The sequence below is a fragment of the Calidris pugnax genome, unplaced genomic scaffold (assembly GCF_001431845.1).
Source record: "Calidris pugnax isolate Ruff unplaced genomic scaffold, ASM143184v1 scaffold70, whole genome shotgun sequence".
Lineage (NCBI taxonomy): Eukaryota > Metazoa > Chordata > Aves > Charadriiformes > Scolopacidae > Calidris > Calidris pugnax.
Window position 1 is genome coordinate 1,549,411 of NW_015090862.1, and position 26,859 is coordinate 1,576,269.

General features: G+C 39.5%; 3 protein-coding genes across 7 annotated transcripts in view; 2 read left to right on the forward strand and 1 right to left on the reverse strand.

The window, feature by feature from the left end:
- The first annotated feature begins 262 nt into the window (after positions 1-262).
- Positions 263-8,885, forward strand: WDR61 (WD repeat domain 61). Of its 3 annotated transcripts, none has more exons than XM_014944758.1 (11): positions 263-306; positions 522-565; positions 673-700; positions 1,059-1,164; positions 2,833-3,005; positions 4,364-4,512; positions 4,840-4,933; positions 5,723-5,816; positions 6,460-6,552; positions 7,135-7,213; positions 8,597-8,885. In XM_014944758.1, exons 2-11 carry the CDS (start codon positions 554-556, stop codon positions 8,684-8,686), a joined length of 918 nt encoding a protein of 305 aa, XP_014800244.1. In that variant the 5' UTR covers positions 263-306; positions 522-553; the 3' UTR covers positions 8,687-8,885. The 3 variants fall into 3 exon arrangements, with proteins under 3 accessions (XP_014800244.1, XP_014800245.1, XP_014800246.1); XM_014944759.1 differs by having other exon boundaries at positions 292-327; XM_014944760.1 differs by having other exon boundaries at positions 302-320.
- Positions 8,886-9,424: 539 nt separating this feature from the next.
- On the reverse strand, positions 9,425-15,605 carry DNAJA4 (DnaJ heat shock protein family (Hsp40) member A4). 3 transcript variants are annotated; one of them, XM_014944673.1, is made up of 8 exons: positions 15,467-15,605; positions 15,211-15,348; positions 13,396-13,576; positions 12,384-12,488; positions 11,419-11,646; positions 11,109-11,339; positions 10,456-10,556; positions 9,425-10,370 (listed from the first exon to the last, which is right to left on the reverse strand). In XM_014944673.1, the coding sequence occupies exons 2-8, from the start codon at positions 15,340-15,342 to the stop codon at positions 10,152-10,154; spliced, it is 1,197 nt and encodes a 398-aa protein (XP_014800159.1). In that variant the 5' UTR covers positions 15,343-15,348; positions 15,467-15,605; the 3' UTR covers positions 9,425-10,151. The 3 variants fall into 3 exon arrangements, with proteins under 3 accessions (XP_014800159.1, XP_014800160.1, XP_014800161.1); XM_014944674.1 differs by lacking the exon at positions 15,467-15,605 and adding an exon at positions 15,440-15,458; XM_014944675.1 differs by lacking the exons at positions 13,396-13,576; positions 15,467-15,605.
- Positions 15,606-22,739: 7,134 nt separating this feature from the next.
- ACSBG1 (acyl-CoA synthetase bubblegum family member 1) overlaps positions 22,740-26,859 on the forward strand; it is a 44,984-nt gene continuing 40,864 nt past the window's right edge. Inside the window, 2 exon segments of the mRNA XM_014944490.1 lie at positions 22,740-22,883; positions 22,885-23,000. Coding sequence (XP_014799976.1) covers positions 22,740-22,883; positions 22,885-23,000 — 260 coding nt within the window.

A 26,859-nucleotide genomic window follows, 5' to 3' on the forward strand; every position in this document is an offset into this window, starting at 1 on the left:
GGTTGGAGGGGATCAACTCCGGGGCCTTAGGCCCTGGGCACTCCTGAGGCACACCTGAGGCTCTGAGGCCGCTGCCGGTGGAGGCCGCTCGGGCCCGTGGTAGCCGTTAGGGCCGGCGGAGGCCGTTAGGGCCGTTAGAGCTCCCTTGGCCGCGCGGCGGCGGGAGAGAGCGCGAGGCCGGCGTCCTCCCGCCCGCCGTGACGGAGAGAAGGGCCTCCGGGGGAGGCGCTCGTGCCGCGCTCTCGCTGGTATGTGACGTCATTACAGTGCGACGACGGCGGCGGCGGGCAGGAAGCTCGGTGGCCGGTAGGGCTCGGCTGGTGCGCGGTACCGTGAGGGAGGGCGAAGGCGGCGGCGGGCTGAGGGGAGGCGGCGGGGGTGCTGGGCCCTTGCGTGGCGGGCGCTCCTCGGCCTGTGAGGGGAGGGGGGCAAAGAGGCGGGGTTTCCCCTCAGGCCCTGCCAGAGCGGTGTTTCTGAGCCAAAGTCTTATTTCCGGACCTAATGGGTTTTTATCCTTCCAGAGCATTCCTGTTGCGGCTGCTTCTGTAAAGACATGACCACACAGGTATGTAAAAACACAGCGTTAATTGAACTAATTGCTAGCTTGATATCTTTTTTTTTTTTTTTTTTTTAGGCTGCTCATTCGTAATATTAATTATTTTTTCTTTCCAGTACGGTATTCTCTTCAAGCAAGAGCAAGGTGAGAAAACACTAACAAACATGTATTAAGTAATACCGGCTTCCTTGGATGATGTAAAATTGATAATGGCATGTACACTTGTGAGATGACTTGTACTGTGTTTACACGAGGTATAAATCTGAATAATTCAAAAATAGCTATGCGGTTTTTTCAGCCGTGACCTTGGTGAACAAAATGCATCCTGTGTTTTTAAACAATGAGAACAGTGACAAGGGTCTCAGAGCACTGAGAGATGTGAAGAGCAAAGGGTCTATTGCCACCATTACAATCAGCAATTTTAGCGTTACCAAAACTGGTAGATGTCTTCCATCAAAAGAAATACTTAATTTTTAATTTCTATGCATATATTCTCTTTTAGCTCACGATGATGCCATTTGGTCAGTTGCCTGGGGAAAAAATAAAAAAGATGGTTCTGAAACAGTGATCTCTGGTTCTTTGGATGATCTAGTGAAGGTGTGGAAGTGGTAAGTGAAGTGCTCCACATTAACCAGTTTTAAGCCTTGGAAGTAGTCAGTGTGGAAGTAGAGCAGTCTTGAATTTCCATGATCTGCAGGGATTTTAGTAGCAGCATCAGGGAAGGGGTAGCCTGGCACACAGAATGTTCTCTCAAGCAAGCTTATCTTCATTGGTGTGTGCTTTCTCTTGGAGTGGTAGCTTTCTGATGTGCTTTAGTTGTGGAAGAATGTGAACTGTTTTGAAAATACACACCAAATTTCACATGTTGACTGCCAGAGAATAATATATGTAGGGGCATAATGCAGACAATGCAGACTGGAGAATTAGAAATGTAACTTTTTATGAGACAATGCACTCGGAGCATGTGTATTGTGAAAGGAATAACGGTAGTAGAGTGAAACGGGAAATGGCATCTTCCTTTTTTATTTAGAAAAGAAAAAATCCTCATGATCCTCATACAAGTGACAGTGAAGTGTGCTTTTTCAAATAAATTGTTTTATCTTTTAGCCAAAGCAGTATTAAGTATGTGCTTCACTCTAATGACATGAGTAGCTCTGTGTCGTGGTTTTGACTGAATTGACCAACCAGAACGACAGATGGCCCATCCCTCCCCCCCCCTAAGGAAAAGAGAGGAGAGGAAGAGGGGGATAAAAAAAATTATGAGTTTAGAAAAAGACTAAACTACTTTAATAAAAATATAAATAAATAATGAAATAGGAAAAAAAAAAAAAGGAAAGAAAAAAAGTAAAATAAAATACAAATGTATACAGTATATACAAAACCGTATCAAGCTCCCAGGATGTCGATCACGTCACCAGCCGGCGCAGGGGAAAGTCCCAGGCTGGACTCAGTGATGGACAGGAGCTGGATTCCGGATCTGGAGTCAGGAACGCTCGGATCGGGACAGACAGGGTCCTCCTCGGATGTCGGCCATTGAAGGAAGAGAGTTGACCCTTTGATCCCTCAGCTTTTATACTGAGCATGATGCGGATGGGATGGAATACCCTGTTGGTCAGTTTTGGGTCACCTCTCCTGTCCGTTCCTCCCCACAGGTGTGACCCCTCTATGCTTTTCTGCTTCCGACCCTCCAACGGGGCAAATAACAAACTTGCCTGACCTTGGTTGTTATAGCAATAAGTATAAGCAGGGGCCTCTCTGCATACCATCCCTTGGTATAATCAGGTCTTATCACTGTGAGAGTGAACAGTTCCTGAACAATATGCTGTTAATTTCAGAGTTTAGTTAGTCAGAAGAGGCTTAGCTAAAAAAGTAAAATTACTGAGCAGAAAATTAGTTCTGTTTTACCTCAAACCAGGACACTCTGTTGTGGTAATTAAAAAAGTGTTGGTCATTGCGTTTCATGGTTTGCTGACAGATTAACAGTCTGCTGTGTGAGTACCTGTGTACTGATGTGCAATCAAAATTTCAGTGGCACTACTTACAAACTCAAGATGAAGTACATTTTTTGCAGAAATAATGATAAATGATGGATTTACCGGTACAGAAAGCAATTTGTGCATTTAGCTATCTTCATGTTTCATGGGTGAAATTCGATTCCCCTTTTGCTGAACAAAATAGAGAAATGTGGGTTGTCTTTTTTGTTTTGCCTGAGGCTGGAGATCGCTTATGTACCGCCGGCTATTAATACCTGGGCTTTTCTTTCCCTTGAACAAAAGGAATGATGAAAAATTGGATCTACAATGGACGTTGGAGGGTCACCAGCTGGGCGTGGTGTCTGTGGATATCAGCCACACGGGCTCCATCGCAGCATCCAGCTCCCTCGATGCCCACATTCGCCTCTGGGATTTAGAAACTGGCAAACAGATCAAGTCAATAGATGCTGGCCCTGGTAAGATACCAGTGTTAACCTGTCTCTGCGCAAGAAGTGTACTTACTCTAGATAGTAATACTGCACAGTGTATAATTAGGGTACACGAGATGACTAGTTTGTTGCATTTTGGTTTTGTTGGATTTTTTTAAATCTTTCATTGCAAAAATCTAAGTGATTTTTGTGGACTCAACGTAAAGTATATCAGACAATTTTAAATTTATTTTTTCACATTACTTGTGCTTTCTTGGATACGTTTGTTTGGTAAAAGGATAGTTTAAAAGATAATTCAACTGCTTATTCAAAGTGGCTTACAAAGAAGATCTGAGCTTTCTTTGTAAGTACTGCACTGAATTTGAGACATATATGTGATGGTTGTTCATGCAGTACATCCAAGCCTGAGGGAACAAGTCAAAACACAGTAAAGCTGGTCAGGATCAATGTTGTGTCTTCCGAGTTGGCATTCAGGGCCTAAGATCTTATTTCAAATATTTCATTGGTCCACTGGCAATTCCTTGGTTAAAAACATTCTTGCAGTGTTTTAGGTAATTACTATTAAGTTTATAGAAAAAAAACCCTGTTAATTATATCATGCCAGATAAATACATTTTACTGCTATAAAAAGATACGCTTTTTTTATATTCTGTTGAAGGAACGTTGCTCTGTGTTACATTTGTATAGCTGTGTTTCTCCTGCATCTTCTGTGCTTTGCTAGCTACTCATGTTGCTTTCTTTTACTGGTTTGGGAAAAAAAGCCAGATAAATACATTTTACTGCTATAAAAAGATACGCTTTTTTTATATTCTGTTGAAGGAACGTTGCTCTGTGTTACATTTGTATAGCTGTGTTTCTCCTGCATCTTCTGTGCTTTGCTAGCTACTCATGTTGCTTTCTTTTACTGGTTTAGTATCTTTTGGTACCAGTAGAAAAGTAAGAATTTAGACTTAACCCATGCAGTCGTAAATTCTAAATTTATTGTTACAGGAGGGTCTGATAAGCGCAAGATTTTACTAGAAAATGTAATCTTTCACTAAATGGGTATCTTTTGGTACCAGTAGAAAAGTAAGAATTTAGACTTAACCCATGCAGTTGTAAATTCTAAATTTATTGTTACAGGAGGATCTGATAAGCTCAAGATCTTACTAGAAAATGTAATCTTTCACTAAATGGAAATAACTAGCTCAGGCTATGCTCTGCTGATTATGTAGAAGGAAGTTAACTTTCATGAGTTTGTGAACTCTTCTTAAAAGTAGAGTTTAGAGTATTAAGAGCAATTAGGGGGTTAAATGTCTAAACGAATGCATACAGAACTGACACTGTTGAATAAGTACTAGAAACAGTATTCAGCTAAATGATTTTTTTTTTCCTTTTCAACACAGTTGATGCTTGGTCCCTGGCTTTTTCACCTGATTCCCAGTACCTTGCAACAGGAAGTCATGTCGGAAAAGTAAATATTTTTGGTGTTGAAACCGGAAAGAAAGAATATTCTCTGGACACCAGAGGAAAGTTCATCCTTAGCATTGCATATGTAAGGACAATTAATAATTTCTTATGTGAAATTGCTATTGCTGTAATATGTTGTAAATCTGATGTTTTGTTTCCATACATCAGTTTAGCTCTACATAATACTTAAATGACGATCATACTTTGACAGTTCCAAATATAAACTGTGTGACATTCTCACCCTTCATACGTGGAAAATTTACTTTGATCTTGCTTATTTGCATGTTGTGAATAAGTCAGATGAAGTGTTTGGGATTTTGGGAGCACAGGTATCTTGCATAGATTGTATTTGTGATAAGTTAGCATAAATGCATGCAGTTGTTAAATGCATGCTTCTTGTGTTTTATTACAGAGTCCAGATGGAAAATACTTAGCCAGTGGAGCAATAGATGGCATTATCAATATTTTTGATATTGCAACTGGAAAACTTCTGCATACGCTAGAAGGTAATCATTTGTGTGTTTGCAATACCCAAGTTTTGGCTTCCTTCCTCAACAAAATTAAAGGATATAACGCAAATCAGAATAAGATACCACAGCCATGGCATAAGTGAGTTGATGTTTCTGTCCATTAGACAGTATTTCGTTAGTGTACTGTAACTTAAACCACTTAAAATATTGGAGGCAAACTGTCAACTGAGGCTTGCATCATAAATGCCTATTCTCAAAGGACATAGTCAGTAATGCTTAACTGAACCTTGACTTGCAGTTCCTCCTTGTATTGCAGTGCAGTACAAGGGAATGAAGTTAAACCAAATGTGTGCTGCCACACAGTATATGACTCTTCTTTTTGCTGTGGTATTAGTTTTATAGCAGTTTATACATGTTTTAAATAGTAACTAGACATTTTATAAGACATGCATTTTTCTACGAGATAAATGGGCTTCTAATGTCCATACAGTTTCTGTCCAGTTGTATAGTTAATTAAAAACCCAACTACAAAATGAAATGGTATTAGAAAATATGACATACTTTCTAAGAAATATCCACAGCTGAAAAAGTAAGATAATTTTGTGATGCAGTGGACATGCCTTAACATTCAAAGTTCAGAATTACTCTCAGTTTCCATTTTATGTTGTGTGAAGAAGCTTGTAGAGGCATAAAGAGAAACCCTCTTCTGAGGTTACTTTCTTTTAACAGGGAACGCAGGAACGCTCCTCTGGTGTAGCTTCTTAAGCACTGTCATTAGGAAGAGGAATAGCTTCATTCTAAGCCTTATATAACTTTGAATTTCAGGTCACGCGATGCCTATTCGTTCACTGACATTTTCTCCGGATTCCCAGTTACTTGTAACTGCTTCAGATGACGGCTATATCAAAATTTATGATGTGTAAGTTGTTATTTTGTAAGACATGCTAACAGGAGAAGGGAGGCTGATCACTTAATGTATCAAACCCTTTGCTGTCTATAATTTCCTCCAGCTTTTCGTGACTCCTTTATGTAATAAATAATATTAAATGCTAAAATACGACACTGTTAAATAATTTTTAAAAAGTGCATAGGTGGATGACAGCCTTAACTTGAAAACAAATTGCTTTCCTCATATTTGGCCTTGGAGACAACAGGCAAATTGTTTTCTAGATCTGTCCTCTGTGTTTGTGCTTAGCCATCTGAAACCAAAGAAATTACATTTATGACCTATTTCTGTTGCATTGTGCAAAAACCTGAAAGACCTTGCGGAAGAAAAAGCACAGCTTCAGTGATCTTTACTTCCCCTAAAGCTGCATTACTTTGCTTTCTTCATGGTGAAGCTGTTCTGTCCACCAATATATTTTCTCAGTGATTTCTTTGTACATTAACCATTTGAAATGGAAAAACAGAATCTGTTGTAACACCAGTTCAGCCTGAATGAACAAATGTCTAGTGGTCACCTACCATGACCTTGCATTCCTGACTGCACTACCTAGAGTATATTCCTGTTCACAAACCAAATGTTAAAATTCTGTGTTGTCTAAAATTTGTTCTTTCCACAGGCAACACGCAAACTTGGCTGGTACATTAAGTGGGCATGGATCCTGGGTATTAAATGTAGCATTTTGTCCCGATGATACACATTTTGTTTCCAGGTATTGAGGGTTTTTAACTTGTTTATGCTTATTGGAAAAAATCATATACTTTTATATTTACAAAGGGAATAATGGAATAACGTACGTTGAAATTAAAGACTCAAGAGCCAGTCTGTGATGTGCTGCCAGTTGCAGTGAAAAGTATTTTAAGTCATCCCACTGCAGTGTAGTTCTCTACACAATGAAGAACATGTAAAAGAATAGCTGAAAAATTGCTGTTGAATTAACAAGTACAACATAATGTAGTAGTACATTAATGTAGTTGAACTTTAGTGTTGACTCAAAACAGCTCAGGCAATTGGGGACCCAGTACATGTAACAGGAGTTTCTTTATCCAAAGTACTTAAAGAAATTTTTGGCTACAACAGGAGTCCTCATTTTCACGTTGCAGATACTGAAACAGTAAACATATTTTAAAGGTAGCTGGAACCTGGTGGAAGATACACTCCTGTGTTAGTTTATCCCTCTGTTGGTGGGTGACAGCCGATTTCTTATGTCCACTGTATAAGGTCTTTTAAGATTTGCACTAAACTGCAGTTGATCTATTCATTTAAACATTGATCGATACTATTTTTCTTTCAGTTCATCTGATAAAAGTGTGAAAGTTTGGGATGCTGGGACGAGAACCTGTGTTCACACTTTCATTGACCACCAAGATCAGGTACGTCTGTTACTGCTTTGCCTGGGTCAGTCTCTTCACAGGAGGACTGTAGTTGTACACGTTCGTGTTTCACGTTGGTGCTGTAGCTTCAGGGTTGGACTTGGGGTAATGAAATCTTAGAAGTTGTTTGTAATTATTTGGCACTTAATACAGAACTAATATTCCAAGCGTGTAGGTTGATCTCTTCCAAGGAATTCATTTTTTCAGGCCCAACTAAGGGCAATCCTGTGTGGCCAAAAGGATTCTTTCCAGGCTGTATTTTGTATCTTTGATTACTTATTTCTGTATCTTACACAGCATGTGCCTGTGCAAGTGGGGAAAATACTTATTTAAAAGGATGGAGTAATCTAAAAAAGATGCTTGAAAGCAGCCTTGAAACCCTTTGATTTTTTTTCTCCTGAGTGATATCTACCTCTGAGGGAAGAGGAAGTTAGGTATCTACCAAGATACTCTTTTTCCAAATGTTAGGTGTTAAATAGAACAATGCTGGTTTTTAATGGATCACAGAAGAAGCCTAAACAAAGGAAATTAGGAATTTTTACTTGGGCTCTAACACAGTACTTTTTGCTGGTAACCTTTTCAGTTATCTACAGCTGTGGGGGTTTTAGTATTGAAATGCCAAGCAGAATTGGATTTCCGGTGTTGTTTTAGCTGTTAATGTCCTAAATTTGTGACAGGCAGAGATGTATCAGCCCTTTGGAAGGCTGGTTTTTATGTATTAATGCAAAATGGTGTAGAAGATACCCCAAAACATGCTGTTGTCAATTTGCAACCCCACACTGATATACTGGGGAGCCTTCACTTCTCCCGATGCCATCCTGGGGATGGAGATGGGGGTTGTGGAAGAGTTTGTGTAACTGTCCCCAGCTTAAGTCAGAAGACTGACCTGAATTTTTTTTAAGGTTTGCACTGGTAAGTAAATAGCTCTTAATAAGCCCAAGGGTAAACTGCATCATTCTTCCATTTGTCACGATGTGTCAGTCTGTGTGAAAAGAGCAAACTCCCTCTCTTGCTTTCCTGAAACCACTGGAAAATAACTCTTCTTGGAAAGGAAGACAGGAGGGGCCGAAGTGAAAATGTTAGGTTTGATTTATGCAAACTGGGGCAAGTACTTTTCAGCCTTTTTCAAGTACCCTTGGATTGTGTAAGCCATTGTCAGTAAGAGGAATGATAAGAACTTGTCAGGCTACTAGATGGCAGTGTCTCTCTGGTTCATCAACCTCACCTGCTGTTAAAGCAGGAGCTGTAATTGGACCAGCTCTAATAAGGTGATCTTAAATAATCCTCCCTCTTCTGCTTGTTGTAGCCAGTATAATGTGGCTGCTCTAAAGGCATTTTTTCTTAAGTCTCCTGCTAATTATGTTGTTTATGTTCTAATTGCAGGTTTGGGGAGTGAAATACAATGGAAGCGGGTCCAAAATTGTATCTGTTGGGGATGACCAAGAAATTCATATTTATGACTGTCCAGTTTAAATGTCTTGACTGGAACCCTTTGGTTAACTCTTGCAGCAGTTTTTATGAATACTACTGTCCTTCTATGTAATTTTTTTAATATGATAAAAACACTTTAGTAATGCTGATCTGCAAAATCAGATATGTTTATATGTAATTTTGATTTTGTTTAGCATGAAATAAAGCTTTACTTTTTTTAAAATAAAAGCTAATGATGCAAGCAACGCGTCTAATCCTTGGAAGAATATATTTTTGGAAATATATAGTCATGGGTGAAGTAACTGCTCAGTTAATCTCCCCTGCCTTTATACATAAATAGACTGGAGCTGGGAAGTGTTGACCAAGTCCAACAAGCCTTATTTGAGGAGAAGGAAGAGTGAGGGAGGCTGGGTGTTGTACAGATGGGAAAGGGGAGCCTGCACTCATCGTGATGGTGGCGCAGTGAGTGTGACAGGGTCACTTGAGTTGAACACCTGTTCCAGCAATTGTAGGGTGACACGTAGCTCATTCATCATGATTTAATTTCACTAAAGGGTGCTAGTTGGGTCCAACCCTGACTTAACAGAAACTCTGCTAGAAAACACGTAAAAGGAAAAAAGCTTTAATTTTGCTCTGGTATCTTGTCATAGTATAAAACAGCAGCAGTATCCCCCAACACATTTGATTTTGGTTTATTCATCTTAGTTAAGGCTCAAGGATGCACCACCTAGGAGCAAGTAAAAACCCTTTCTAGGGAAGGCTGAAATACAGAGCTTGAACTTCTGAAAGATCAGCTTTATTTGGAAGTACGTGCCTATTTCTAGGCTAGAAGTATACACATTAGGAGGATACCTTCTAACCCTTAGTTACATAGAGCTAAGCAGCTACTCTAACACAACAAAAGATCAGAGGAAAGAATGTTATTATTCAAGAAGTGGGGCATGCACATAATGCTTTTGAAATACAAAGTAAGACCGATACTAATGTTGCAGCTAACACAAAGGTGAACGTGGAGAACAGTCTAGACTAGGAGGCTTGGCTTCTGAGCTTACAGAAAATGATTTAAAAAAATAAAGGGAGTTCTAGAGTGGCTTAAAAAGTACAAGAGAAGCATGATAAAGTGTGAAGTGTTCTATTTATTAGAAGTTATTTCTGCTATGTTTTATTCTATGAAATTAATTTTCCAGTATGAAAGTATTTACATAAGACACTCCACTTAGCCTCTATCAATATTGCCAAAGTCTTATATAAATAGCATAGGTGAAATAAATTGAGAACCTTCACAGCAAAGGAAAATGTATACCAACTCAGTTGGTTCTCAGCTGTGTGACATCTGCTTTATATATAAAGACTACAAGAACACAATATAAATTAGTTACAAAAAGGTGATACTGACAGCGCAGCAACTCAATTTGCTGAACACAAAAACCACAAGCAGTGGCTATTACAGCCATGCAGTTTTCATTGTGAAAATTTACATTTTAGATGGCATCCATTCCACCTCGCTTTAAGATGTCTGACATTGTACTCCTGTTCTTGGACCCTCCTCATCTTCTTCATATGCTTCTCCCCCACTGTTACGGTAGGTTTGCTCATTTGGATCAAAATCTTCAAGGTCTACCTGTTCCATCTCATCTGTGACCATAACATCTTCTCTTGGAGGAAGCAGAGCCTCCAGCAGACCGAGTTTCTCCCTCGGGAGCCAGTTGTGCTCTGGGAACTGGACCTAAAATTTTATGTTTTTATTTTAATGAATAGTTATTCATGGTGGCATCAGGAGTATCTTTGCTACAGAACAGCAGTCAACTTACCAAAAATTGTATAATTAAGTTGCCTTTGTCCATTGGAGATTTGTAGATAGGCATCCCTTCGTTGTAGATACACTTTAGGTCCCCATGTTTTAGCACCTCACCTACACAGAGGGAAGAGCTGTAAGTAAGCTTATGGGTCAGGCATTTCAGAACCACAAAAACCAGGGTTATACAGTGTTCCTGCAGCACCTGAGAGAGACCAGTAAGCAGCTCATAGAAAAGGCTGCAGACTGAAAAGTATCAAAACCAAGCTCTACAGAAGTAAGGCCATTTAGGCTATTCTCTTTAAGAGAATCAGCTTCTGTCAGCACCACCTTCAGGCTGAATTAACAGATAATTTAGTAGAGCTGGAGCTTCTGACCTCTTGAATATTCTCCTGGTTATCTACTGAGTGAGGCTGAAGTTTATCAAGAAACATTTGACAGCTTCAGCTGTAATTCTGCACATAGTTTTTAGGAGTGACAAGAATGACAAAGAACCAACTAAATGAAATGACTGCAAGTGTGCTTTAAATCTGTTGCATCAACTGGTTTAAAAAAAAAAAAAAAAAACCAAAAAAAAAACCAAAAGCAAACCAACCCCCACAAAGATCCCCAGTCCAGGCACAATGAAACAGACAAGCAGTTTGTGTAGCATCAGAAGTCAGGACCTACCTGGCCTAGATGATATGACAAGAACTCTGTTATCCAGAGTTCCAATGGTCTTTCTGAAACCACATAAAGCCTCGGATAGTTGAATTCTCATTTTTGTGATTAAGTCATGCCCTCGCCTCTGAAAGACACTGTGATCCTTTTGATCGAGCACAATTATAACATCACCAGGCTCCAGATCGGGTTCCTGGTCACCTTCTCCATGAAATACTATCTTCTGACCATCTTTCATACCTGGAGAAAAGAAACTCATTTATTCTGTGAAGAGCTGTAGACTGTGATGAGGGACACAGAACAAATATCCAGTTCTTACCTTTATCAACGTGAACTTCTATGATCTTTTTCTCTCTTACAACCTTACAGCCATTGCAGTTGTCACACCTGTCCTTCGGATTTATCCTTTCACCTTGGCCTTTGCATTCTGGACACACAGTTTGGATTTGTTGTACCATGCCAGGTCCAATCTGCTGAACAATAACTTGCATTCCTCTTCCTTTACACACAGGGCACTTTTCTATCGCCCCTCTCTTTCCGCCGTAACCTTTGACCAAAAAAAAAGTTAAATCTGATCTCAGTCTCAGAAAAAAAAAAAAATAATAAAAGTTACTCTACAGCAGTCAGGCTGGAACTCATTGACTTCAAGAGCACCTTTAGGGCAACTTCAAGTAGTTCAGTAATGTATTTCCAATGTAACTGGAATTTACATGCCCCACAAGTTAGACGTTTCTGGAAGCAAAAGACAGTCAAGTTTTCTATGCACAGCTTATTAGCCTCTGCCCCACCTCCCAATACATCTTGGTTTTCAAGGAACTATCAGCATACCGACTTCAAGACCTAGACATTCCATTAATACTTTAGAAAGAATCTGCTTGCTAAATATTTAATAGACTACTAAGATACAAGACCTCATTAAGATTTACCTCAAAGACCATCATTATGGGTACTTAATGGCTGCAAAATGAGTTGCGTAATACAAGCTAGACTCCTATCCTCAGCAATTAAAAAAAAAAGTTTAACAAAACAGCCATTTATTAAAGTTCCAGATTAAGGTACTTTTAATTTAGGTACCCTTAACTATAATTCACAGTGACTTTCTTTTATTTATAATTCACAGTAACTTCATACCACTATGTTAAAAGAGAGGCTTATTCTTGGATAAGCATCAATAAAATTAAAAATCCCTCACGCTTTATTCCCAACCTCCCTCCTAATGGTCTTTAAAAAGAAAAAAGGAAAAAGCTTGGAGTAAGAGGGGTTTGAAACCACTACTTTTTTTACCTTCACACTTTCCACAAATAACATTTTTTTGCAGTGCCAGTTTCCTTGTAACACCATTATACAAGTCTTCAAGAGATACACCTAACTGGTGCACAACATTTTTCCCTTAAGAAAGAAAAAAAGAAAAAAGATTAATTCTGGTTCAGCTGTTGAAGGACAAATGTTTATTTAAAGGCTTCTACACTTGTTCATACATGCAGTCTCACTGAAGAAACGTAAAGTTCATTCCAAACTTTGAACACAGCTCACCCCCCTTAAAAGCATGTGCACTTCCATCAGCTTCCACTGAGCTGCACCCACTTATGTCAGAACATAAAGTTTAGCTGTAATTAAGCAAAGCATCATTAAAGCCACCCTATCCCTATTTTTTTGGTTTAACTGAAACAGCAAGATGTAAGGACACTACCAGCTTCAGATCTAGTCAATTTAGAAGTTGCTTTATGCCTACCTATAATTTCCATGCCTCTTCATAACATAATTTCAAAGATTTTACAGCAAGTTACTACTTGCTCCTTTAAGAGACATTGGGCATAGAAAGACAAAAGTCATACTGTGCTTTTGGCAGCACTCTGTACTCAGTTTCACACAATTTCTCCCAAATATTTTCATGAGATTTAACATTACTTAAGTTGATGGTGTCCTTTGAAGCAAGTTGCCCAAAGCATATGAGCAAGTGAGGCACAAATCTGAAAAAAAAGTTAACTTAAACAAGGTCTAATTCAACTGCTCTAACCTACCAATGTTTTCCCCTCCCCTACAGATTACCCACACCCATTTTAACAAAAAATAAACACAACTCATCAGAAAGATTACTATGGCTACATCATGTTATCTACTGTATTAGAAACTTAATGCTAGAGTAACTAAAAAAATAATCATAGTTTACTTATCTATGGTTGAAATGAGTAATATCCACACTATGTGCACTTAGCAGAACAGCAGTACCATAGCACAGGTGTTTTATGCTTAAGTGCATGGTTAGAGTTTCTAGAACTTGTTTAGAACTGTGTACCTCTTCTCTCTCTATTCATTCGGCCTCCACCACCAAAGAACATGTCAAAGATGTCCATGGGTGAAGAGAAGCTGCCGCCACTCAGGCCTCCTTCTTTAATAGCCTGCTCCCCACCCTGGTCATAGAGGTCCCTTTTCTTTGGGTCCGACAGAACTTCATATGCCTGGGATATGAGTTTAAACTAAAAAGAAAAAAGAAGCTCTGAACAACTATGACCAAGAGGAAAAGTAACCCTCTCATATGCAACTCCATCTTCAGATTGAGCCACTATAGCTCTCTCATGTAGCATTTGTCTTTTTTTCCCCGAAAGGAAACTCCCTAAACAAATGTGAAATAGACTATAATAGTAGACTTCTGTCCAGGAAACCCACCCCTTTTCTCCCTCTCCCCCCTCCTCCCATGTTACAAGTGGGCTTAATTCAGAGTCCCATCCAAGTTACAAGCATATGCAAACTACATGTCGATGACTGTGGTAGTTGCAACCATTATACACCTCTAACAAATCCATTTAGAAAGGGCTACAATATTATTACTCCCCCAGTCTCGATGTCCCAAGACACTCAATGGCCCCAGCAGTGCCAGTCATTCTAGAGCTACACAGGGATCCTTCACGCCTGCTGAGCTGTTACGTCCAGCTAGAACTGAAGACATTTAAGTCACCAGACACTGGTGTTGCTTACTCATTGCCAAAAGAAGCACATAAATACAAATCAAAACATCTACTTTATCAAAAAAAAAAAAAAACATTTTTAAATAGCTATTAAGGATAGCCCATTACCAGGATGACTAAGCCAATTTTTAAACACAATTTGCTACTACTGAAATTTCCAAATTAAAAATAATTGCGACCAGGTAAAGCAATGGAAATAAAAATGCAGACCAAAAATAAAGGCAGAAAAGGTGACCTTTGACTGTGTTACCATTTAGCTGGCTCAAATTTTGTAAACTGTATCTTCTCACAAATTTTAAGTTGTGAATTTGTAAATTGTGTACCTAGCGTACTAGATACACAAATATGGAGCTTCAATTCTTATGTTAACGTATTATCTGAGCAGCTTTTAGGTAAGTAATCCTATCGTTCAAGTTTTCAACAGTTCTCCAATTGTGGTGCTCATTTATCCTCCTAGGCCACATGGGGAGTTGAGCAGGTCTGCTATTACCATGTAAGATGGTTTTGTTGTGAACAGTCTGCCCATGTGCAGCCCAACAATTTCCTCTGGATAGTTACCTCATGCATTTGCAATTTCTCTGGAGAAAACTCCTCCTGTTCAGGGACACAAACGGATCCAGTACAACCCCAGCATGCCCAGCAGTGCTGTCGGTTGGATCCACCACTGGCCTTTGCAACATCTGCCACAGCACGATGGCCACCAGCACACCACAAGTCCTTTCAGCTTTGCCTGTTTTAACCAGCACCTCTACAAAACCGAGCTCTCGTTGGCAAGTCTGGGGCGACCGGTAGGAACGGCCTCCAAAAAGAGGAACCAAGGCCCCCCCCTCCTACCACAGCCAGGCCACCAGGCCTGCTGCCAGCCCCACAGCTTCTTCTAAACGGGAGCCTCCATTTAATGGCACTATGCTGCGGGTAAGGGCTTTACAGCTCTCCTTCAGGCAAAGCATTATTTTAAAATACATCTAAGGCCGCGCTTTTCCGCCTTTGCCCACCAGCAGCGGCCGGTGGGTGCCCGACCGCGGTGCCCCACACCACAGCCGGCCACAGCCGCCCATCTTGAGGTCCGGCCTCGGCCCGCCGCCGGGAGCGCTGCCGCCTCAGCGCGGGCGGCCCACCGGCCCCGGCCCCGCTCCCCAACGTACCCGCTCGCCCTCACTGGGGTTCTTGTCGGGGTGGTACTTCAGGGCCAGCTTGCGGTAGGCGCGCTTGATCTCCTCGGAGGAGGCATTGGGCTTCACCTGCAGGATGTCGTAGTACTCCGTCTCCTTCACCATGGTGCCCTGCGGGAGGACGCGCCGCGTTAGGCCGCGTTAAACCACCGTAACCACTCCTTTCCCCCCCCACCCCGGGTACCCCGCCGCCCCGGCACACCGCAGAGGCCCACCGGGCCGCGCTCACCGCCGCCCCGCTGCTGCTGCCCGACCGCCGCTCGCCCTCGCCCCGCCTCTTCCGCGGTCTTTATACGGGCACCGGCCGAATCTTCTGGAATGACGCCGCCCTACGTCACGGCCCTGGAACGGTCTAGAATTCCCGCGCGTGGCGTCACCACCGGTACGTGCAGGGGGAGGGGCCGCCTTCCGGCGCGCGGGCGGCTGAGGGGAGCCGGGGCGGCCTCCCCCCGCCCCCTCCTGAGGGGAAGGGCGCTCCGAGGGGGCGGGCTCTTTCCCTCAGGTATCACGGTTTTTGGTCAATAAAGTGTAATCTCAGGGCAGCCGTCTTAATTGGTGGCAGTTTTCCCCTTCCTCCTCTCTTCTAAAATTCATTAATTCATCTCGGGAGAGTGGCATGGTCGCTCTCGTACAAGTTTCACGCTTCTGTGGTGCGTGCTGCTGGTCCGGGTCGGTAACAGATTGGATTTCTGGTGCCTTCTTCCTCAGTATTTTGGGTGTTTCAAAATTAATTGAGGTACAGCGTGCCCCAGCTCTGCTCTCATTTACTCCTGCCCTTTCCTCAAGCCAGCCTGCTGAGAGTGGGCTACAGAGCAGGGTTAGTTTTCATCTTTCTCCAGGCAACCAGAGGTCTCCAATTAATTATTTACTGCTCAGGTGAAAGGAGATAACTGGTACCTGCGTGGGAGCTGGGTAAAAAGCATATTTTTATAGGAGACCACAAATGCTGAAAATGGCAAGTGGAAAAAATACAGAAGAGCTGTATGCGCTAAGAACAGGTTTTGTTCAAATTAGAAAATGAGTAGAAATGCTTATAAGCTTTTTTTTTTTTTTTTTTTATTCCAGGGAGCAGTTCTTTATTCCTGGAAACAGCTCTCTAAACCAAGAACATCTCCTGTGGTTATGATAACCCAAAGGCTGCAGCGTTCTGTCAGCTGCAGTACAGGTAAAAAGTTAAGGTGACTGTGGTAAAAAAGAACACTGTTGCATTGTTTAACAGTGGAAAATGGAGAAAATGGAAAAAATGCAGGTTTTGAATGAAAAAAATTAATGGTTTAAAAGTCTAGTGCCATTATAAGGAACTTTATACTGTATTTCAGGTAAATACTATTAGAAGACTGAATTAATGCAATCTTGCCTTTATGCACTCCTCCTTAGATTAAGCATGTAGACTTATTAAAGGAGAGGGAGCTAATCTACAGGCAAATAACCCAAAATATCAAGGAAAGGAACAGTTCAAAACCACAACAAAGAAATCAGCGTTGGTATCTCTAACTTTTTCTAAGCACAATTATCAGCAGCTGAACGTGTAAGTCTGTGTTTTGCAATTGTGAAATTATATTGACAAATAAATACAGAAATTATTTTCAGAGATAACTGTAGAAAGTTTCTCTGTAAACTTGTAGGCTGAGAACTATATGTCCCTTTTTCAAGGGAAAAAAACCCAGTTTATTCTAGTAATGGTCTTCACCGTAAAGATAAATGAGTTACAGTCCTAAAGATAATCTTGTTTAAGAAATAATGATAAATCTGTTAATAGCTTTGTGGTAGCTGAATGCTTCAGCAGATGAGAGGCTTTCAAATCATATAAGGAATTTCACTGAGACTTCAATTTCAAAGATCAATTTATAGTATGTTTTAAAGAGACAGTATATAATTTTTGTAAGTAGAAACTCTCATGTAGGTATATGTAGACATTGGTAAATAAAATATCAGACTCGTGGGTGATTTCTTACTAGTAACAGTTGTTACTAGTAGTAACAAAAAAACTTTGCTGGTGTGGATCTTAAGAGGATTGAGCCTCCTGCTTTGTTTGTTTTTCTTTCATTATATTAGAGAGAGCTATCAGGTTATTTTTACTTTGTCTTTAATATTCAGTATTTGTTTTCTCCATCCTTGGTTCCAGTTGGTACAACTGAACTCCTTGTTTATTCAAAGAATTAGTGGGAAACAGTAGTAAGGGCTGGTGTTTTGCATTAGAAAAATGTTTTCAAATTTCTCAGCAATTACAGAGGTGGTTCCTTTACTCGACCAACCTGGTCATCAAGTGTGTATCTGCTCAATCCTTTTTCTTTTGTTACACACCTTCCCCTCCTTGAGTTTGTGGTTGTTTCTAACCAGCAGTTGCTCATCCATTTCTCAGATGAACAACTCATCTATCTTAACTGTTCTTTCCCTTTCTTTCCCTCCTGCTGCACGGTAATATTATGAATCACCTTTTTACTTGCACAGTATCAAATTTGTTTGTAGGTCTAAACAGGAAAACAAGCAGAGAATTTCCGTTCTCTGCAAGAAGAGGGAGTGCTCTGGACTGGGATTGGGGAATAATAAGCTCCTGCTACCCATTTCATTTAACCAACACAGGACTTTCGCCTTCAGTTCTGAAATAGGTATCCCCACTGTTAGGACAAAACAAGAGTTAAAATATTGCCTCCCACCTGGCCTTGGGAGCATATAGTATCTTTATATGCTGCAAGAATTATGCATTTATCTTTTAATTTCTGCTATATGAAATACTAATTGAATCTCCTTGTTTGCATTTCCATCTGGCCATATTACCATTTCTCATTAATTGTGCCTTCTAAACTGTGAAGTTGTTGTTGGAAGCAGCATCCCCGGGACACAAGTGAGAGTACAATCTGCTAAATTGCAGCTGCAGTTTCTTGCAGCAACCTTTATTTTTGTGAAGAAGTTCCAAGAATAACTTTCATTACAAACACCTGGGAAAAAGGTCAGGAATCTGAGGGCTTGAAGCTTGTGTCTGTTTTCAATTGCACTAAATTGGCATAAAGAGCTTCAGTAACCCCTCCGGAAGGTGAAATTAGAATCACAACAGACTTTCCTTGGTGTTGACCTGGATTCTTTCAGCATCTAAACCTGAACAGGTATCACAACTGCTACAAAGCTTAGAAAAACACCCTTTAGATAATACTTTTAACTTATGTTTTTTGATCTTATTTAAAGTATACATTAAGAAGTATACTTTTAAAAGTCTATTTAAATCCCAACAGTTTTGTGTAATGGACCTTTAATGGTACTGGAACTTTACCCCATAATTAATATCTGAAAGAGATGTTTTATACAGAAATAAGCTCTTAGGAAAATCTTTCTGCCTGTGATGGAAACGAAGAGATCTGTATCTGCAAGAAAATTTAAATTATGACATTTGTTTTCAGCTATTTTAGGGCAGTGTTATAGTGAGTGACTAGCATCTTTAGAGGATTTTTCTGAAGTGAGTTTTAATTAAAATGTGCAACAATCTGTAGTAATTAGTTTTAAGTGATAGTAATACAAAAGGACTAAGAAAGACCTGTTTTCATAGTACAGTTTTGATTGGTTAAAGGCTGGGGATCACTAAGTGGTTTGGGCCTGTAGAAAATTTGACTGTAGATATGACTGGATAAATGAACACCTGAAGGTAAGTGTGAAAATGCAAGCTGCTGTGAGTTTAAAACAGTCTTTTCCACAGAAAGAAGCAGCAAAATTGTTTCTAGATGTGCTGGTCCTCAGACCAACTGTTGTTTTGACCTAACAGGATATTCTCCCTCTCTCCAGTTGCTGGGAAGCAGCTACCTCTTTCTCCAGATGTGCATTCACAGCTACTTTTTTTCTCACAACTCTCCTCCTTAATTAGTACAAACTGGTAGTTACATGCAAATCTAAGATACTTTTCTTATTGGCAGTCAGACTCCAGAAGCTTTCCACAAACTAATTTGTTTTGGGTTTTTTTTGCCTATATTGTTGTGGAACAATTCCCTAGAAAGCAGAATGCATTGTTCAGAAAAGCAAAATGAAATTCCTGTTGCTGTGGCATGGTCAACGAGAGAAAACATTTTTACAGAGAGATTGCAACTGGAAATTTAATGAAACATTAATACAGGCAGCCGGTTATGCTTATGGATAGCAAAGTGTTCAGTGGGTTAAACTCTGCTTCACCTGGCCAATGTACATGAGGTAGTCTTGTTGGTTTTGCCTAAAATTGCTAATTTGAGAATGGATCAATTCTTTTCAGTTCTGCAAGTATGGGAGAAACGGGTAGGGGTAGGAATCCTTTTTCTCATCTGAACTCCTTCATTAGAAATGAATTAGTATAAAAAGTGTGTGTGAAAGTTTAAAAAGATGTTGCTTTCCTGGGGCTTTCCATTATGGAATCTGCTCTCAGCATCTTTTCCTTGGCCCAAGCTCGTGTAAATTTGTTGATATTTAAGCTATGCTTTGAGACATATTTGTTTACTAAAACTTAAAGGAAGCATAGCCACAGTAATGTTTGAAGACGTTTGGCTTTAGAATTTTGCTTAAGCCCTGAAACCTACTTTTGTTTAAGAGTAACTATGGAGTTAACTTTGTTTTTATTTTAGCAAAAATGTTTTAGAGTGGAGTTAACTTTGTTTTTTGTTTTTATTTTAGCAAAAATGTTTTAGAGGTCAGATGTCATCTTTAATTCTATGAGAAACTGGGGAAAAAATAATAAATATATGAACATGTCTTGTGTGCAAGCTGTATATACTCACAGTAAATGCAGTCGACAGCCATTCAGGAGTGCAGCAGAGGGCTGCAATTAGTAGCAAGCTGAAAAACTGCCAGGCTTTAAGAGGACTGATTTGAAATAATGAAAAAAGAGTAGAAGTAGTGACCCTTTTTGTAAACAAAAGTAACAAAGCTTTTGAAATAGACACTGCAAAGTATTAGATGTTTTGCTGGTTGTTGTTGTGGGATGGATTTTTAGTGCTTTTAGACTAGGAGTCCAGAATAACAACAGAGGGGTCAGTTTAACATCATGCTTGTACCAAAAAACATTGTTTTACACTAAGATGTTTGTTGACTTAAAAAAATGTGCTAATCACACAGAGTTGTTTTGTTACATGAATTAACATCCTGGTTAAACTAATTGGTATGAACGGCAAGGAGCACCCAGAATTAGTATATTCCTCCAGTCATTTTAATAAATGCAAGTTTTATGGCAAAGCAAGCACTCTTGCCTTACAAGTGCAGAAAAGAGGTGGTACACAACTATTGGCAGTTTCACGTTGCCATAGAGGCATTGTGAATTAAACCTGAAACATCCTGTCCCAAACACAGGGGTGCCACACGCTCCACCCACCCTGAGGCTGATCTGCGCACTGCGTTGGTTACTGACCTTAGTAACAACATCGCTTTGTTTTGGCCTCTGCAGCATTTCTGTTTGGGATCTGGTGACAGTGCAAGTTTGTGGTGACAGCGTCTTCAACTCTAAGTTTCAGTCACTAATTCCGGAAAGATACCAATCATAATTGTAGAGCAAAGGATGTCAACAGTACGTGAGCTTTATTTGCCTCTTAATTTCCTTCATAGCTTTGTAAGCCTGTCAACGCCCAGAAATCTTAACCTGTAGCTGGTAAAAGCAGCCCATCCCACTGCAAAAATTCGGTCTGAATCTAGTGCAGTCTTGTGCAAGTTGCAGTGCAGGTAGATATAGGTGTAAAAAAAAAAAAAAAAAGGACCATAGCATCATGTAAACCGCAGCATGTAAAAATCATTTGAAGGTGAAGATCATTCCTTACTGAACTTTACAGCCAACCTCATTTGTTAGGACTTATTGCTTGAAACTTGAGCAGTACTTAGAAATGTGGTACCAGAACTACAAAGGCAAATTCCGTGTAGAATTATTTCTTGCAGTATGACGTTCATGAGTCTATTGTTAAAATGACAGGCTTGTTTGTAGCTGACAATTGCAGGAAACTTAGTTTAGCACAATCATGTGAGTTTTCCATTACAATCCAACAATACACGGTCCAAAAGCAACTCTTCTCCACCAGTCCCCCCTAAAAATTCTCCTTGCTTCACAGCCTGGCTGACCGCAGCCACTTTTCTTACTGGGGGAGTGATTTAGCAGAGGAAAATCTTTGATTGTGTCAAAATAATTTTCTAGCCATCAATTAGTTTAAGGAAGGTTATATGAAAAAAAATAATAATTTCTAAACACAGTATGTATAGAAGAAATGTGTAATTGAGGTTTTCTGTTTATTCACTGAAAGTACATGTTTTAGACAAGTAACAGCCATTTTCCTTCCATGAGACCAGCCTGTTACCTAGCCACTCAACATCCAAGATGCAACCCAAGCAAGGTAACTAGTGATTGTAATTAGGAATCCAATTAGGATTCTTTCATATAATATATCATCTAAAACATTTTAGATGACCAGAAGAAGGAAAAAAGCAACCAGATTTCTCACAACAGAGTTTAATTCTGTTTTTTCTTCATGATATTTCTGGAAAGCTAGTTGCAAGCCCATGGAAGAGACCTAGCAGCCTTCAGAAAAGAATCATTGGAACAAAGTGGGGATTGGGGAATTACCCCAAAATGAAGGAACTAAATCAATCCTGACAAAAATTAATTTTAGGTGCGTAAGATGACATATTTTTACCATTGAAATATCCCTTGTTTGGTTTTCAGATATTTTCAAAGCAAGCTTCTGGTGTGAGAACAGACCCCTTACAAATCCCACTGTGAAGTTTTCTTTCTCTTCCCTTCATTTCAAATTTCATTGTCTACCATTAGGCATTTGGATGTGGTGCAAGATCACATCTTTGTATAAAGTTAGATGTTTACTAGCCTTACATTTTCCTAACCGCTATAGCTGTCTCTGGACCACTAATTAAAACATTCTAGATCATGTTCTCTGGCTCTGAAGGCAAATGCCATGGCCCAGCTTGTGTCCCTCTCTTCCTCCTTCAGACAGGGCAGTTGTGAACATTGTCTCCCAGTAACAGCCCCTGGCCTGGGTTAGGGAGATGCCAGTTCAGTTCACACAGACCAAAACCATCCCAGGAAGGGTGCTCACAGTGGATGGTTTGAGCCATTCCTTGGATCTTTTTTATTTACTACTATAGAAGTAGCCTAAGTAGCTAAATCTAGACTTTCTTACATCCTGGGAAGTAATTTGTTTAGTCATGTGTAGAAACTTCTATGCTGAAGTGTTGGTGTAGTTGTGATGCTGGAGGAGGTGCTTTGGCTGTTGCAGTACTGGGTATAATGGACTTGAAGCCATTTCCTAATGTAATTAATCTGCGTTTTCTTTAAGAAAATAACTTCCTTGAATGTTCTTTTTTGAAACTAGAGTTAATAAAATTAGAATTGCTTGAACTTCTGTGAACGAATTAGTTGGAAATCTTGGCAAAAGAAAAGATTTGCATCTTAAAGCATTGTAGACTCATTAAAATTCTTCTCATGGATAATTAAAGAAAACTGAATTAAAAGGAAAGTTTAACAGTAAGCAGCTCACAGGCACTGCGACATTTCAAGCATGTTAAAATCAGAAAGAAATAGCTTTTGTAGCTGTAGTCTCCTCCTCTTGTATTACGTGTTGTTTTTTTCAACAAATAACCAGTTACTGTTGGTTTCTTCAGTTGTCCAAGTAGCTTATTTATGCCTGACCCGCACAGTTCTTTGGCATATTTGTGACCAGCTTTAGAGGGTTTGTCAGCATGCCTAACAGTGGAGAGACTCTCGCGAAAAAATTACAAGATGAAAACACAATGAATGTTTCAGAAAGCTATGAAAATGGGTAAAGTAGCTCAAGTATTTATTTTAACAAACTTTACCAATTTTTCACGACTTAAGTTTGTCTTCTACTGCACAGATCCCCAAGAGCTTTATGTGCCTAATGGTGCCTCTACTATCTAACGCAGAATAAGGTGTATCTTTTGAGGCTAGAAGGAGAGAAAATTGTAGTGAAGTTTCTGAATAGATTTATTCTCCTGTGCTAACTTCTAGTTTGGTGTTAAACTTAATAGCATCATTCAGTATGGACTGTGTTGCTTGTATCCTGTATGTATTTATCTGGCTGTGTAGCGTTCATTTTATCGTACAGCGGCTCTTAGCCCCAGAATTGGGCTCAGCAGAAGTTCGTGTATAGCAATTCCAACAAGAGGTATGCTTCACTCCTGTGGCTCAGCAGCTCACAGCTTAGCAAAAACATGGAATGCTAGAGAAAATACTGGTAAACCGCTAGACTTATGCTTCAGTAAATTAAATGATTAATGGCTTTTCAACCATGTGGTGAGATTATCGGCCTTCTCAAATGCCAGAAAATAGCAAACTTCAGATAGCTCGGGAAAAAACATTCAAATACTATTCCTTCACATGTCTCTGATGGTAAGAGCAGCACTGAAGACTCTGGAAGTTCAGTACCAGTTGCTCTGCACATATTACAATGCATATAATCTACTTTGAATAGACTTTCAAAAGTACCCTAGCTGCAGCTGGGGAAGTCGGTCTCTCTTCGCTTCTGAATTTGGGGGAATAATCCTTAGATGATAATTTGCCTATGAGCATCTTCTTCCCATCAAAGACAACAGAACTTAACCAGGTAACCCATATTTTAGAGCACAGGCTGGGAAACTTCATTTTAGAAGAGTTTGTTTTAGGATCTATGTTACTTTTTTACAGATTGGCTGCTGGCTACTTTCTGTCCTAGGCAGCACAAATGGGAAAAATACTTTCTTTTTCCCTGTTACTCTGTCACTGGAACGGCATCTTCTGTTATAGAAAGCTCCCCATCTCTCAGTTTGTGGGAATACCTAGTTTAAAAATAGAACAACACATCTCACAAGAAATATTTTATCTCCTGATTATTATAATCTTGTCACTATTGCTGCGTAATAATTATCCATTGCCAGAGGCTGAACTATTGTATCAGGTAGATACTTACTTTTCTGTTAAATTAAATCTAACTTCACATTTGTTCAGGTAACAACTTGTATGTTATATCATTTGGAAGATTTGCTTGACACTTTCAGGTAAACAGTTGGGATCATTTGTATTATAATAGTTTGTTCTGGGCTTTGTAATCCTGAAGAAGCATCATTAGGAACAAACTGTAGACAACGCTTTTGGAAAAGAAAAAAGTTTAAGAAATCTTTGAAAGTGTTTGGAGGTTTTGTTGTTGTTGTTGCTTATGAAGTCTTAATGTAGTTAATACTAGAATTGTCATTTTTTTGTTTAATCTGTCCAAAGATCGTAAAATGGTATTTGACTTGTGATCAGTATAGCTGTATATACACACTGACTCATGACAGTTAGGATTTTGCAAGACTAGTAATAATGCCTCTATTTTAGTCCATGTATGCTTTTATTTGTGACATGTTTAAGTGAAAATAAGTTTCCATGTTTTCTTTCTTAAAAAGGGGGAAAAAAACTAAAAGAGAATATAAAAATACATAGGGCATCCACTGTGTTGCGGTTTGGGCTGGACTGGCCAATGAGACCTGCAAACAGGAAATTTGAGCTTCCTGTGTTAGAAAGATGCTTAGCTTTTGGTTTGTTTCTGAATTTCTAGCGAAAGAATATCACAGACACTAGAACTCCAAATTCTTTGAATGCATTCAAAGCCCTTGGCATAAACACTTTGTTAGTTTTTTGAAGAATTCCGTGCATGTTGTCCTGTGTGTTTACCTGGTATGATTTGAAGTTCAGTAGCAAACTCTGTGTATACCTTTCTTGTGTGCTGGAAGCAGGATTCCAGGTAGAAAGGACTAGACAAAGAAAACAAAATTCTAGCAAAATGAAAAGTGGAAAAAAAGACCTTTTATAAGGCTGAAATTGAATCAGTGTGACCTAAAAAATGAGGAAGAGATGAAATAATGAGTTCTGCGTACCCGAACTTTGCTGTGCCCCCTGCATACAGAGCCATACAGAGCCAGCTGCTGGAGGATTTCAGCTTCAGGTCTGGGTTTTTGCAGCGCAGGGGAGAACAGAGCCAGAAAATCTGTACCGAGGTCAGTGAAGGGTTGTAGTACACTCCTGGCTGCTGAATAGAGCCTTTTTGGGGGGGAATAAAAAAAGGCTGGATGCATTGTTCGTTCCTTCCCATTCACCCACATAGTTCTCAGCTATCTGCTCACCAAAATAAATGGTCTGATTTTTGAGGATATTTAGTCCTAACAAATAAAATCAGTCTGCTCACCAAAATAAATGGCCTGATTTTTGAGGATATTTAGTCCTAACAAAAGAAATAAATACTTTAGTTTTATTTTTTTGCATGAAAAGGGGTAGGTTTTACTAGGTGTGTGCCATCTGTGTTATATGGCAAAATGGGTCTCAACTCTAAACTTTATCTTTAGAACTTTGTTCTTTATTAAGCATTCGTGTTGCTTTTAAATATACCTTTGTGTGGGAAGAAGTTATATGAGTAATTTGAGAGAGACTGGTTTCTTGTGCACTATGAAAAGCAAACTGATCGTCGAATTAGTTGACCCTTTTTGCAAGAGTAGGAACATAATCTGGGCTGATTTGTGGCCCGCTTTTTAAATCTCATGAGAGCATGAAAACCAATTAAAACCTAAATCTAACCTGTTCTTCGAGGACAAAGAGAATTTTTAAATAGAATGAACAGGGAATATATTATAATATTGCCCTAATTTGAATAGAGGAGTAATTAGTAAATAAGACAACCGGTCATAATAGATAGCAATGTCCCTGTAAAGGACCATGAGGACCTCTTGTGAATCTTTACTTTGCCCCTGAATATAGGAAGAATTTTATATGTAATACAAAAATAGGGTTTAAAGAACTAATGTTGGGTGTCATTACTGTGGGGTTTTTTCCTTATGCTGTAGAAAATGAGAAAAAAACTTCAAAATGACTTAGGTAACAATTCACAGCTCCTCAGAGTCTGGAGTTGTAATATTTGCTGCTTGGCTATTTATGTGCTGGCACAGATTTCCATTTAACTGCTGAGCTATCAAAGCTTTGGTACTATGTTTCTGTTGATTTAAGTCAGAGTGACTTTATTGTCTTTGTCTATAACTGTAGAACAGATCTGTGATTCTAAATTTATTGTCTTGCACTCCCTCCTACAATCTCTCCCCAGAGCTCTGTCTTAAAATATGGGATTCAGCCCTTGCAGGATGCATGGGGAATCGGGAAAGGATTACTCATGAATGGGATCCAGATGAAGATATTTAGTTTCTGAAGTTTCTAGGCAAAGTGCCAGAATCATTAAAGTTTTCAGAGGTACTCATAGGTAATTTAAGCCGTTCCTTTTTGCTGCCAGAAGAATTGTCAGATGATTACTTAATGATTCCATCTTAAATTCAAATGCCCCAGTGAGCTGTTGAAAATGCCTGACACCCAATGAAAAGTACTTTGGAATGTGCAGATGTAGACCCAGAACATACTACCAAAAGCAGCTCTAATGTAGATTAAGGCTGGTGGAATGTGTATAGTTTGGTTGTCCTAAAGATCATGTAACAAAAGCTTAAGGAAAAAAAAAATATTTTCCCATTTTTAGAGCAGAGGTAAATATTTAGGACACTTGTCACAAAGAATGCAACAGCAGAAGACGCACACTGGTTAGAAGGAGGACTTTTTTCGTCTACTTAATTATGGATTATTTAAATAAACAACCAAGCTGTAGAAATTCA

What these genes read in the sequence shown, in the direction of transcription:
- WDR61 (XM_014944758.1), top strand. An exon ending in CTAGTGAAGGTGTGGAAGTG is followed by an intron (nt 1,165 to 2,832) that starts GTAAGTGAAGTG and finishes CTTGAACAAAAG; the next exon opens with GAATGATGAAAAATTGGATC. An exon ending in TCATTGACCACCAAGATCAG is followed by an intron (nt 7,214 to 8,596) that starts GTACGTCTGTTA and finishes TTCTAATTGCAG; the next exon opens with GTTTGGGGAGTGAAATACAA.
- DNAJA4 (XM_014944673.1), bottom strand. Translation starts at nt 15,342, where the DNA reads ATGGTGAAGGAGACGGAGTACTACGACATCCTGCAGGTGAAGCCCAAT. An exon ending in AATGAATAGAGAGAGAAGAG is followed by an intron (nt 12,489 to 13,395) that starts GTACACAGTTCT and finishes TTCTTTCTTAAG; the next exon opens with GGAAAAATGTTGTGCACCAG. An exon ending in TGTCATATCATCTAGGCCAG is followed by an intron (nt 10,557 to 11,108) that starts GTAGGTCCTGAC and finishes CCCTCTGTGTAG; the next exon opens with GTGAGGTGCTAAAACATGGG.